Source organism: Coturnix japonica, chromosome 18 (genome assembly GCF_001577835.2).
Source record: "Coturnix japonica isolate 7356 chromosome 18, Coturnix japonica 2.1, whole genome shotgun sequence".
Classification (NCBI taxonomy): Eukaryota; Metazoa; Chordata; class Aves; order Galliformes; family Phasianidae; genus Coturnix; species Coturnix japonica.
This window is the reverse complement of record NC_029533.1, coordinates 6,761,377-6,775,704: the sequence shown is the minus strand read 5'-3', so window position 1 is coordinate 6,775,704 and position 14,328 is coordinate 6,761,377. Positions and strand designations below refer to the sequence as shown.

The 14,328-nt window shown below is 40.7% G+C and overlaps 1 protein-coding gene across 1 annotated transcript; it reads left to right on the top strand.

Moving 5' to 3' along the window:
• Positions 1-7,621: 7,621 nt before the first annotated feature.
• APOH (apolipoprotein H) lies at positions 7,622-12,939 on the top strand. The gene is made up of 8 exons (XM_015880169.2): positions 7,622-7,754; positions 7,900-8,076; positions 8,411-8,507; positions 9,620-9,696; positions 10,281-10,469; positions 11,032-11,211; positions 11,639-11,836; positions 12,547-12,939. Exons 1-8 carry the CDS (start codon positions 7,691-7,693, stop codon positions 12,612-12,614), a joined length of 1,050 nt encoding a protein of 349 aa, XP_015735655.1. The 5' UTR covers positions 7,622-7,690; the 3' UTR covers positions 12,615-12,939.
• Positions 12,940-14,328: the final 1,389 nt, after the last annotated feature.

Genomic DNA, 14,328 nt, shown 5'->3' with positions numbered 1-14,328 from the left:
CATGGAGAAGAGCAGCGCCTACACTGAAGCCTTTCTGTGATCTGTTGTTATTCTGTCTGTGCTTTCTGACCCTAAACCAGGACAAGCAACTTATTCTGTACTGCTGGTGTGCTGCAAAGCATCTGCTTTGGGTACAGACTGGCACATCTACACAATGTCAGGGCAACAGCTACAGCTTCTTTGTGTTGTTTATGGGCCGCATGGTGTCATCTCACTGACACCAAAGCAAAAGAGAAATATCCCATTATTTCGATGTGAACAGCAAAGTGCAGTGTATCTTCCACAGAATTCAAACAAATATTCTATTGGAAGGGACGATAATTTTGTACAAGCAAGCTTATTTCACCAAGCAAATATGAGACGTAAACAGACACTACACATTGTGCTGCAAATCATTACTTCTGACAGCTGAGCATCACTTATCACAGGTGTAAGAAACAGAGACTTACATGTCACAGTTGGTTTATTCTAGAGAATGACTGAGAGGAAAACAAAACCTATCAGCTGGAGTATACAGGATATGCCCTTCTTTGTGTGCCACCATTATGTTATGACACGTTGACAGGGAGAAAGCTGAATGCTGTTTCCAATGGCAAGATTTCCAATTGTTCCAGGTCCGGCTGCGCTCTGCACAAGTGTTTACACTTCTGGAAACACTAATAATGGAAATGACAGGAGTCTGGCTGGGCAAACACAGCTTTAAAATATTTGTTTAATTTAGAGGAACTGAAAAGAGAAAAGCGTGGTGCACAAAGCAAGCTGACGTTCATTTAAGAAGGAAAAAATTCAAATACCAAAGTGTCAGTTGAGTGAAAAATGAAGTGTGGGAAACCTCTCTGTCTTGAAGACACAGTGAGAAGAAGGGCTCTGGGAGTGCTCAGTGTTCATTTGATTCCCCACTGGAATTTTCGTTTTCCAAAACAAACAAACAAAAAGCCCAACAGGAACTGTCCTTTAAAGACAGCAGAGTCTATTTTTGGTCTTTTAATCCAGTATTGTGGATTAAAGACTGAAAAGATTAGCAGCCTAATACATATCATAACAGGGGAACATCTCTTTAGGTTGCATTAAGTAAGTCCCATGTTACCATTCAGTTCCACAAGGCGTGGTGACCTTAATAACTCAGAGCTGCTGCTTGCAAGAATACAAAAAGCTACAGATGTTCTTCCAGTGTGAACTGCATTCAAAAATAGCTTTGTTCCAGAAAATATCATTTTAAAACCAAACGCCCGCAGTGCTGCTAAGGAAGAAGAATGACAGGACATCCCTCGCCCGGGTGCCAGGGGATTTTGTTCCAGCCATACTCTCATGTTGATGAGATAGGAGCTGGGTAGGCAGCTCCCTTCAGAAAGGCTTGGAGCCAACTTGAACAGTGGGCTAATCTTACTGAACTTGACTACTTTGATGTCCATGCAAAAATAAAATGATCCCCTTGTTACTGAATGCATGCTTAGATAATACGGGGTGGGAAACACGAGGCTATTTCCAGAAATACAGACAGCAATGAAATAAATGGGAGTAGCAAAGATGTACATGTGCTGAGTATTTTCAACTTGTATGAGAAATATTAAGCACTTCATAGACTTGCCCTTTCCAAAGCATTCGTACATCTCATTTCAGAACTTCAGTTTATGAGAATGTCACTGGTCTCAGCACTGGCCACATTGGAACATCTGCAATTCCATTTCATTGCCAAAATGTTGACAATGTCTTTGTGTCTTCATGTGCGATGAGTAGAGAAAGAAAACTGTCCTCTGTTATATACTTTTCACCATAAAAAACACCTAACAGCATTAGAATCCATGTTTCCAGAGATACATCTGCATGTGAAGATTGGTAACGTGTCCTTCTGTAACTGAAATAGGTAGCTACATTTTCCAAAGAACCCAGTATGACAAAAACTTACTTGAATAAGGCGAGCACTTTGGAAAGCATGACCTCCATTTAGTCGTCCAAATAGAATTTAAGCCCTTCTGAAAATCTGATTCCAGTTATCGATACCGGCCCCTTCAAAACCTGCTTCCTCTTAGAGACGCTGTGCCCTGGATTTATTGCTGGAGATGGGAGGCTGTCACAAACTGAAATTAGTTTATTGATATCTTCGTACTGTCTAATGGTCCATACAATAAAAGCGCCATGCTGTTTGGTACGAGATCAGTCTGTGAACAGGATCCAGACGCAGGATAATGAGATGTCAGGAGCAGCAGACACAGAGCACATCAAGGAGCTGAAACAGCCGCAGGAGTTTTGTGCGGAACATCCAGCACAGGGCAAACTGATCTTCCCTATCACATTAGTACTAAACTCACTTCAGTTTATATATTCAAGAAAACTTCAAATTCAGCTTCTACAGGTCGATGGCCTTAACCTGGATCCAATTTTTTATGAAATTTCCAGTTCTGAGATTTTTCAGTTTTTTCAGACAACATCGAAGTGGGAAAATTCTCCTTTTGGAGTAAATCTGCTAAAAGAACCAGATTAAAAACATACGAGGAAATATTACAGTCAATTATTTGTGTTGACTAACAAAAATTTGGCACAAATTTCTAGTCTTGTTATGTTGTTAATTCCATATCACTTGATTCAAGTTAGGCATAAAAACAGTGATGAAATCCCCTATGAACTCCCCCATGAAGCACTGAGGAGCCCCAGCCTGCCTTGTGAGGGTTTGGGTTTTGGCTGTAAGGGAGACCAGTACCCACCTTTTGATTACATCGTACACAGCACAGGAGTAGAATAGCAAAGAAGATGAATTTGTTCATCTGGAACACTCTGGAATTCTCCCCAGAAAGAATTTCACAGATCATATCCATGGGTTAATAGAGATCAGAGGATCTCTCTAGATTGAAGCTGCTGATTTATTTGGCAATAGCAGCAGAAGCCTCTGACACTGCCAAAGCTCATTGATTCTCGGCTGCTCTGAGACACACGCACTTTTAAATGAAGTTTTTGATGTGGATGAATACATCTAACAACTCCTTAATTATTGATCCCCTAATCTGTCATTTGGATAACCGAAGAACGGCAGTAAGTAAATCTGGCGTTAGCTGGGCTTTCTGATAGTACAGTGGTGATGTGCCAAGGGAGGCAGAGGCAGCATAAAAGTGCTCTCATTTACCCATAGAAGTCCTCATCAGAGCAATGGAGTCACTCTGGAATGGAAGCTTGTGAGGATTGCTCCACTGGATTGCAAAGTGGTGAAATGTTAATGGTGTTCCTGATGTACTGGAAGCACAAAGTGCCTCCCTGCTGCACTGCGCTTCTATGGGAGAACCCGTGTGAGATCCTGGCTGGGGCTGAACTCTCCCCAACTTGTAAACAATATGACAGCCTGAGGCAGTACATTTCTATAATGAAGCTCTCATGGAAATCCAACTTCATGGAAAGCAGAAGATTAATGATGAAAGGAATCTAGAAAACGTATTTTCAGGCTTTGTAAGAGAAAATACTGGGTTTGATTTGAGCTGGGTAAGTACCCTGCCTTCTCCAATCTCCCCATTAACCTGGCTGGCCACTGCAGAGTCAAACTTTGATGGAGAACAATTTGCCCCCAAGTCTTCATATTTCAACATTCCTGATATATAGCACAGGATTATTTTAAAGAGAAAACTCAGAAAAAATAATCAGAGGAACAGACTGTTTTACAATATTTGTGTTGCAGTACAACTGTGAGAGATTCACGGGATTTTCTGTGCAGGAAATGAGAAGGCGGAGAGGAGGAAGTGGCTTTAAAATACTCTCTGGTTTTATACAATGTGAGTTGAATGTATGTGAAAAATGGAAGATCTCTGTGCAATGGCACAGACCTGCTCAGACCTGGGGAACTGCTCCTGTCAGCTCACCAGCAGCTCAGGTTAATACAAAAATGGGTATTCTCATACCACACCTCCTGTAAAGTGCTGGATGCTTCAAGAGACCTGAGGACTGAAATGATAACTTTTGCACTATCTTCTGTTACTGAAATCAAAGTGCCATTTAACCCTAAATTATGTGACTATTTTCAAAAGTTACACAGGTGTTGTTTACTTTTGATGTCAGCAAGACGTCCTTCCAGGTCAGTGTAAATTACCACGTGTTTACTTTCAGCAGGTAGGGAACATTGACTGGAAAACTAATTCAGTGCAGATGGATCTTGGCTTTTGGTTGGCTGAATATTTTGCTAAGCGTGAATACATAAAGCTAAATTATCTACACAGCTCTATATTAAATATTAAATGGAACCACTATTTAGGAAATAGCCTCAGCTTGGCCAGAACTAAAGGCAATTATTTTTCTTTAAGGCTGGAAATGATGCAGTTTACCTTCTTACATTTGTTATCTCTTCAGTGCTATGGAGCACTCCAATATCGGATGTATGGAGTGGAGGTGATAAAACTGTTTGTGCAGAGCATAAATGAACTTTGAACAAATATTAATAGAACTATCACAGCAACACGAAGGGCAATGATTGGACCTGCAACTTAACACCTGCTCCCATAGAGGAGCATGGAGTCAGCCGTGAACCATCTGACCGTCATCTCCTCATATCCAGAGAGAGCAGAAGGCACACACACCTACAAACCCAGTGATGGATGCGTGAAACAAAAGGAACAACAAGAAATAAGCTGGAATCTGAGTGTCTCCTCTTTGTAGGATAAAGATGATGTTGGTCCAAGAACAGCTCCAAACCCAGCTTTCATGCCAGAGAGAGAGGACCTCACTAAGGGGATGCTGGCACAAAAGGAGAACTGCATTCAATCTCTTTAATATTTTATCTCGGTGTCCTTAAGCAATACATTCTGTGTGATTCGAGAAACATCTGCATTTTGAACTGAGTGGGCTATATCACACATTTTATGGCTGAAGAACACTCCTTGGGAATGGTGGCTGACATGACCCAACATATCACCTAGAAGGACAGACTGCCAGCAAGCCCGTGGCAGCAGCAGAGGTGTGACAAATCCTATGAGATCATGAAAACGATAGCATCAGTTGGAGGAGCAGGTGGAGAGATTAAAGGAAAGTCTGGCTCATTAGCTGGGGAGAAGTTACTTTGGTGACCTGACCTCCAGTCTGTCTTGTTCCTGCAAACTTTCTGCAAAATATCTCTCGGAGAGACCATTTCTGCCTGAAAGTCTTTGTCCAGCCGCTTATTATCCTGTGTCCCAATTACCACAGTGTATCTCCTCTTGTCTTGACAGCTCCAGTTGACCCCTGGTATCAAGTAAGAATGCTGCTATATAGGCTGGTTTTCATCATTTTTCTTTTAGTATCCCTCCATTTTTTCTCCCAGTTTTTATTTTTTGTTTTAAACTCTTTCATGTTTCCATTTCCACTTTTATGGCTTTGCTGACTTATCCTCTCCCCATCTTTTATTCATTAATGAAACTACTCTGCTCAGTGAGTGACGTTGGGCTCCATCATTAGATTGCTATCTTTTCAAACACACACTCTTGATCTCTGCTTTGCTGCCCTTCGTATTTCTGCCCAGGCAGCACAGCTTCTGCAAAGTTCATTCACACCCCTCCTACATACTCTTCTTTTTGGTTGTGCTAGCACAAAAATGGGTAACAGGATGCTGTGACATTGATACTGTGCATATTGTGCTAGCCAATATCATCTCAGCGTGTCTTTATACTACCCTGCCCGCAGACAGCACTTCTTCCCTTAGAATATAATACTATTTGTGGTAGAGAACATCAGTCTGCTTTGCATTTATATGGCCACTAACAAAAAGTTTTGCTTTATAACCAGGCTTATAGGAGCTCTAGTAATAAATAACACATGGATGTGATGAGAAGTCAAATGATATAAACAATTGCATATTATCACCAAATATAGAGAGAACAAGACTGGTTTATTCATGCTCTGCTGAGGTGAATCCCTCCCGTGCAGCTATGGAAGAAGGCAGAGTTATTGGCAACATGCATCCTGATGACTCTTATTTCAGAAGAGTATGTCTTCCAAATAAATCACAATACTGGTAGTCACTGTGCAGTTGCATGGAACACATCCTTCAGTACTTCTCTTTCAGTTTCATACGCAATTATTCAAAGCTTTATTTCCAGTTTTAGAAGTCGTGAAGTTGCTGCACACAATGGTTGTTTAAGCGACGTGCAAAGGTCAGTGTGTGCTTTATTCAGCCCAATTTCTGTTATATGACTTCTCAAAGTAGCATAGGAAACTTCAGTTGGAGTTTACAGGTGTGTGGCACATGTACTTTGGTACATTCTGCCATCTGCTGAGCACAGTGAGAACTGCTCACATAGCGTCGAAATTGATTAATTCGCGTCCCTCTATTCCTGCACTATTTTAAACACAGACATGCAAGTGAAAGAGTAAGCAGGTCTGAGGAAGGACAAAAGCCAAATGCAAGAAAGTTCAGCACAGCACAGCAGTGTGTTGGGAAGGGTGAAAAATCTGTAGAGAAAGAAAAGGAAGAAGTAGACTGGGACAAAAGGAGAAATAAGCTGATATGAAAACAGAAAATCAGGCCTATAGTTTTGGTTGATTTAGAGATTGTACTTTGCCCTTTGGCACTGTGTATTTGGTAAACATTTTGAGCAAGCCATCCACGTATTTTTATTTCTGATAAGACCAGCATGTTCCTAATTGTTTAATGTTGTGGCTAAAGTCTGTGTTGCAAATGCAGAAAGAGAAAATGCATGAAGCAAAAATAAACAAAGTATTTAAGATCACAGCAGGAAGGATCTGACATAACCTAGCTTCTTGTCTGAGCTCCCAGTGTCCCTCACTCCCCCTCACAGGCTGTGAGTCAGCAGGCAAGGAGGATACTGAGATTAGAAACAGCAAACTGGGGAACAATGATTACACAAATGTTATTTTGGTTGCACTTGAGATGTTCCTGCAATTAAAATCTGCTAAATTAGGAAAAATGCACTGATCGGAGCATCAGTTGATGGTTTTGACTTGATGACCCCAAGTGGCAGAGTCAGAACAAGTTTCTATGCCACCCAAAAACACGATTCGAATCTGAGCTCCTTGTCACAAATTAAGCACAATCCAGACCCAGTCTTTCACTTTTCCTGCAGTGCTGGCACTGTGAATCATGAGAGAAGTAGTAAAGCAATGGCCAACTAGTTATCTGCTAATTGAAAGATGATGACTGGCAACATGAATCAGACAGAACAGGCCCATGGAGCCTGTTGTTACAGGCCAGATCATCATCCAGCACAAACGACCATTAAGCTGGTGTTATCACAGGAGGCCTACGACAACACCAGTGTCACTCCAATACGAGTCACTTTGATTCTGTGATTCTGTGACTTTGCTTTTAAATTTTTTCTATAACTCTTTCATATATGGAAGAGTACAAGCTCCAGCGAGAAACAAAAGCTTCTCCATGACAGTTCTATTTTGATCCAACCATCCTCAGCCTGTACAGATGCTGAGAAGATAATATTGTTTCCTCAAAACCATCAGTCCCTGCAGGAGATGCTCTGCAGAACCAACCGGAGAGGAGACATTTTCAGTAGAGGCTGTTTGAATCCCTGCATTATGTGCAAGCACAACATGTGATGGTTGTATCATCCTTTATTCCAGCAACACAAGGACCCTTTTATCTTCTGTTTACTTGGGTGGGAATAAATACAAAGAGTTAATATGTAACCATCCTTTTATGGATGCCTTTATTTTTAAGGGGGGGACCACTGGCCTGAGAGTCACTGGGGAAGCTGGTGGGCTGGCAGCAATGTACTCCCTGGCCCTGCTCCTGTGTGCGGCTGCTCTGACCCACTCTGCTCTTGGAGCAAAAGGTAAGTGCCTTCCACATCCTAACAGCAAGTCCTAACCTGGAGCGTAACTGAGGAAACCCAGAGAAAGAGAATTGCTTGTAATAGAGAAACCTGAATATCTCAAGCTTTCTGCTTTGCTTTTTGTATATTTTCTCCTCTCTTCCAGTCTGTCCCAAGCCACCAGAAGTGCTGTTTGCCACAATCGATGTGGTCAAAAATGAGTATAACGTGGGTGAGGAAATTGAATACACCTGCAGGCCGGGGTTTGTCCCCAACAACGGCCAGAGGAAGTACATCTGCCAGCCCAATGGCAGGTGGCCTCTCAACACGCTCTTATGCCTACGTAAGTAAGGGCTCATCTCAGTGTTGCTTATACTACAAATGACATACACTGGTCGACAATATCTGCCTATCAATCGCTATTCATTTTCATCATTTAATTGCATTACAGCTGTTTTCCTCTGACAATCAACTGCAAAAAAACATTTTCATCACAAAAACTTTGAAACTAGCATTGCTGTGTTCTGATAGAAATGTAAAACAGGTTATGAAATGTAGTCCACAGAAGTGGAAAAACATGGAAAGCACTCAGGTCCCTTTAAGAACAACCTGTTTCCACTATGTTAGCTTCATGCCTTGTGAAATAATACTATCCTTTTTTAAACTTTGATTAACAGCAAAGAGATGTCCCAACCCTGGCCCCTTGCAGCATGGAACAGTTGATTCTAGAGATTTCCACTACCGGAGTTCTTTAAGTTTTTCATGTGATCCAGGGTAAGCACTCAGTACAAAAATCTAAACCACAGCACTATGTTGTACTATTGCATCCTGCAGCACTGCAAGCCAAGGAGCTTCGGAAATCCCACACTAAAATCCACCTGCACTTCAGGGACTTAAAAATGGCATATCTGGGGTCCTTCTCTGTTTAGCTCTGACTATTGTATCCTGGGGCTTTGCTACTCCAAAGCAATGTCTTGCAGACCTGAAAACCATGAAAGTAGCAGAAATTTTATGCAAAGATTCATTCCAGATCACTTCCCCTTGCTTTTAAAATCCTCTTATTACATCATGAGATGAAATCCTACAGCACACAAAGGATAATCTCCATCTGAGTCATCGTGCTGTCAGGATCTGGAGGCTGAAAAATTTGTTTCCGTGTCTTTCTAAGCTCAGAAAATGAAAACATGAGGTTAATCCTAATTTAGTCCCTGGAGCAAATGCACTTTTACTGAAGGCTGCCTCCTGGTTTAGAAATGAGGATGCATTTAAAGAAACATAGTTAACTTAAATGCAGAGATATTTGATGGCAGCATGCAGTCACTCTGAGCAAGTGATTAATAAACAGTGCTTACCTAGGAAGATCCTAGGTGAACTGTAGGACGAAGTTCAATGAAGAGTACTAAAACCTCAGTTAACTCCATCTTCTGCAAAACAGACAAGAGAAGGAATAAATTAATCCACCTATGATATCAAATGTAGCAATGGGACTTGTATTGATTTGATTTCACTAACAATAACTTACTAGGATGCAGTTATGTGATACAGATATGATAGATACAAAATATCCCCAATATTAATCAGTTATAGGAATTATTGTAACATTAAAATAGAATATAGAGTTGAAGGGGAAATGCCTTGTTGTATCAAGCATTCTTTCTGGCAATTTGTAATACCTGGATATTAACACATTTTCATGTTTGAGTCTAAACTTCGCTTCAGGTTAGTAAGTGCTTGAATTAGAGAAGGATTCTCTACTATTTCTCAACAACTGGAATGTTGTTAAATCTGCATGTGGGCAATGGAAATCTTCACAAAGAACAAACTGATTTCTCTCAATACAAAAAGGTTCATTAAGCTTTCTGATAACCAGATCTTTTTGTTTACAGTTACACCCTTGTTGGGTCAAGGACGAGCCAATGCATGTCAGATGGCAAGTGGAGTGGAATCCCCCCACAGTGTCAACGTATGTGCTCAGATACCCCAAAACTACTGCATCCTTATTGTTATTATGGAAGGGCTCCTTTACATCACTCAAAATTACATATACTCTTCTTCAGAAGCCTCCCATTTCAGTGTTCTAAAAAAGATTAGGATCAATCAAGAAGTAGTTTCTTTATTTAGTTTTAGAAATGTGGATTCTCATTATAGAGAAATACACTTTAAAGACCTATGAAAGGCCAGGATCAGGGATGCAATTTACAGCTGAGGGGAAGTTGTTCATCCCTTTAAATTCATCTTCCCTGTGTATAAAAAAAGAGGATAGCAACATAATTTACAGCTTCTATCCATGTTTTTGCTATGATCTGTCCTGTATAGTTTTATGGAAAAAACACGATACTGCATAACATAGTATAAATAACATAGCAAAAATCATGAATTACACGTGGAAAAGCTCCTGAGACTTTTAACCTGATCTTTTATGTTTTGGTAGCTATACTTCCATAAGGCACTGTGTGGGTTACTTTAGCTATAAGCAAGTTGCTCCTGTGATAGCAGCAACAATTCAGTTGTTAAGCTTTTCTTTCTAAGAATGCTGTATTTTTCCAGCTGTGACCTGTGCACCTCCCTCACTTCCTGAATTTGGAGTCCTTTCTTACCGTCTCTTAAAGCCTGGGAACGTTTCTTACTTCATGGACACAATTGCATTTGAATGTGTACCACCTCTGGCTCTTATTGGAAATGAGACAGCAACCTGCCAGGCCGATGGCACCTGGAGCAGCATTCCGGAGTGCAGGGGTGGGTAACTGACTTTCAGCACCAGTGAAACATAACCCTAAAATTGTATGTGTCAACATATAAGAACAACTATTTCACAGGGGAAAAAGAGGATATTATTTGCAAACATACGGCACACTCATTCTGAAAGTCAGAATCATGAATGCAAGGTGATCACTGACAGCGTCTGCAAGACTGCACACAAATGGGGTTGACAAAATATTTGCTGCAGGTATGAAGGTTGTGCAAACAAGGCTGCGAAACAGCAACCAGCGTGGAGGCAGCCTGGCTGCCCAAGTGTGGGGACACCTCTCTGCTAAATGCTGGCATTCATCTCAGAGGCAGACAACCTCGTCCTTAGGTTAGAGAATCTCACAGTGAAATGATACCACATTTTGGGTATAACCACAGCAGATGTATTTAAATTCTTTATTTATTTAATATTTCCCCTGACTGTTCTCCCATTCAAGATGCTGAAATGAACCAACGTCACAATTTTACATGCATTTTTGAAGTACATACTGCATCCTTTAGAACTGAAGCGGTGACAAAGCTTTGTTTCTCTTTTGTTGCTGTTCTGCAGCTGTCACTTGTCCTGCTCCAACTGGAATAGAAAATGGGTTCTTAAATTTTGCTGTTCGTAGAACATATCACTACAACGAAAGTGTCAGCTTCAGCTGCCAGTCCAGATACGTGCTGGAGGGACCTAAGCACTCCCGATGTGAGAAGACAGGGAACTGGTCCACAAAGCCATCCTGCAAAGGTACACATATAGAAACTAATTTGACTCCATTTTCCTAAAAGAGTACCGCTGACAAGTAAATTGAAGCTGTGATTTCAAGGCCCTGATAATCTGACCTGCAGCATTCAATGTTCTATACAGTGATGTATTGGAATTGACTCCAATAATCAGACACCAAAATGTATTATATCTGAATATTTCCAGTCATCTTCCTATTTAATATAGTTAGGAATTTCACTGGGGATAAACTTTCACTGGAATTTTTTGCTCCTGTTTACAGGGTTGCAAAGTTCTTCAGTACCATAATATCAGCAGAAGTATTGCATGTGTTTGGGCCACAGCACTTTTCATTCTCTAATACTAATTTCTCATGGGATCTATTTGAATCATGTTTCAAAGCAGAGCTTTAACCATCCTTACGTGTTGCTTATAATTGGATTGTTTACAGAGCCATGTAAAATTCCAGTAAAGAAAGCTGTAGTCTTATACGAAGGGGAGAAGAAACGAGTTCAGAGTGATCTTAAGGAAGGCATCATGCATGGTGAAACTATATCCTTCTACTGCAAGAATAAAGAGAAATCCTGCGCCTACACTGTGCCTGTTCAGTGTGTGGACGGCAATCTCACTCTCCCTTTCTGCTTTAAAGGTAAGAGCTGGGTTAGTTTTACCACAGCTGCCTGTCTGTGTCATTGAGGCAATGTCCCAGTTCATCTTCAAGCTGTATTTGACCAGCTGATTCACCTGTCTTGTGCTAAAGTTCTTTGGCATTTAGGAAGAAATCCTTCTCCAGCTCCCAAGAGGTGTTAATTAGAGGTCTAGCCCAACCAAAGGGCCAGAGGTGAAGTGTTGTGGGATTTCATAAATCCTTGAGTCAACTTCTAGAGCTTAGGCCCTGCCTCAGCCCAGCTCACTGCTGCTCTGCTGAACTGCCCCCATATTACTCTGACTGCTTCTGATGTTGGGTCAAGAGTTAAAAAGCAGCTGACAGCCATCGTGATGCTGGAGGAACTGGTTCACAGGCACTCTGTTATTTAGAGTAAATAAAGCGATGTAATAGCAAAGTTGATCAGCAAGAAGAAGTGCTTTGCACCTGTTTTGTCAATATTCTTCGCAAGTGTTTTTTCACTCCTAGGTGAAGGAAGGAACACTGAATACCTGTGGTGAAAACCTCCTTGTGTTTGGTTTGCCTTCAGGTGGACGTCACTTAGCTCAGAAATTAAAATAGTGAATTTCTCCCAGCAGTTTACACCAAGAAAAATTCACTCCTTATCCAGCAGAGCCCTTGAGATGCATCGTTTTCAGCCACTGAACACTGTGGGATTTTAACTCAAGGTCTTAACCTCTTGTTTTCAACAGAGCGTGGCTTCTTTTCAAGTCTTGTTAAGACGGACCCATCAGACATGAAACCGTGTGAAGATTTGTAATGAGTCAAAGAAGCAAAGCAGTACTGAATGTCTAACAGAGACAGATATGTGGCTACACAGGACAACTTAAGACCTCTGAGTGTAAATTCCAGGCAAACATGGGATGCTCTGAGTACGCAGTCTCTGCTCTTTTCCCTGCTGCTGTTATCCCAGCCTCCTTCACAAGCTGTGGCACATTGTTTCAGCCATTAACTTCCATTTTCTTTCCTCTGCCTACCTCAGTGTCCCCGCTACACTACTTCTCTTTCAATATTTCCAGCTTTTATGTCATCATAAATGATCTTCTCAATAGCAAACCCGTCAGAATAAAGTAACTTTTGACCAACGGCGTGTTCTGATTTAGTATCACCTAGACATCAATCAAACCCTTTAGCTCTTATCTGATTTATAGAAGGCCTTCCTTATGAGAAATTAGCTGGGTTGTGATTCCATTTCCTCTCTCCTGTGATAAGGAGCCAACCTTTAATTATAGATGGACAGAAGTTCATCAGCCTGGGATTGTCCAGAATTCAGGCAAGCAAAAAGATGGAGCTTTCCAAACTGTGTTTAGTGACCAAGTGTCCAAACGCCACTGAAAAACCAACGGCGTCAGATAAAGGATCCTTCTATACTTCAAAAATATTGATGAAATTAATAAAACTGTTTCCATTTTCCTGACTTTAACTTTACAAGAAACTGCTGTTTAAAACAGCAGTTAATGTTTAATCTTGTTTAAATATTATGCAATGTAGCCGGTTCCCTTTTAAAGAAAGAGAACTGTGCACCATTGAGCAATAATAATGATTTCTGGTCAGTAAGCAGATTTGAAGTGATCTGTAATTTTCATTTCATTATAAGAGGGCCACTGCTGTGATTGAGTCTATATAACCTTGTGCTTATGTCTGTATTTCTACTCAGAAAATACTTAAAATTTCAACTTACTACTAATGATGGAGGAATATTTGTTGCACTCTTACAATAACTGATAGTGAAGCGCATGTGATTCTCTATTCTACTCTGTGATAAGACAGAGAAGTAAGTTACACAACAAGCAACCTACCTTAGAACTTTGTGAAAGATCCATTTAGCATTAATATCAACACCAAACTAGGCCTGTAAGATGCTGAAGCTGCTCTTAAGAAAACTTTGAACATACCCCCAACAGATTCTTTTTTTTATCTTTTAAGGCTGCACATAAATATTTTCATAGTATTCCTGAAATCCTTTCTCTTATTTTCCTATTTTTAAGGAGAGGTTGAGTCAGTCACTATTATTTAGTACTTGGTTCTTATCAGCAGATAAGAGAAGCAGAAGCTGCCTCCTCAGTTGTTAAGAGTAGAATTGTCTATTTTGTTGGCACAAAGCACGCTGCATTTGATTGCTAATATGTTTAAATGGAACCTTTAAAGGGTGTTTGACTTAAAAGCCAAAATATTCATAACCACCTTAAGTACATACGCAGATCACCTGGCAGGAACATATCTGTTTGGAAATCTAGTCTGAACATTGTGTGGGATCTGGATATTCAGGACACTAGCTGAGATACCAAACACAGTTTAATATTAACTTGTCTTTCAGAGTTAAAGACTGTGAAGCTGGAATAAATACAGTTTATATGCCTGTATCTCCCTGAAATGATTTGTATTTTGCACAAAAACTGTTGCTCCAGGAACATTCAGATTTTTCTAAGCAGTGTTAACAAGCTTTCCCAGTTACAGCAGGATGACAACCATCA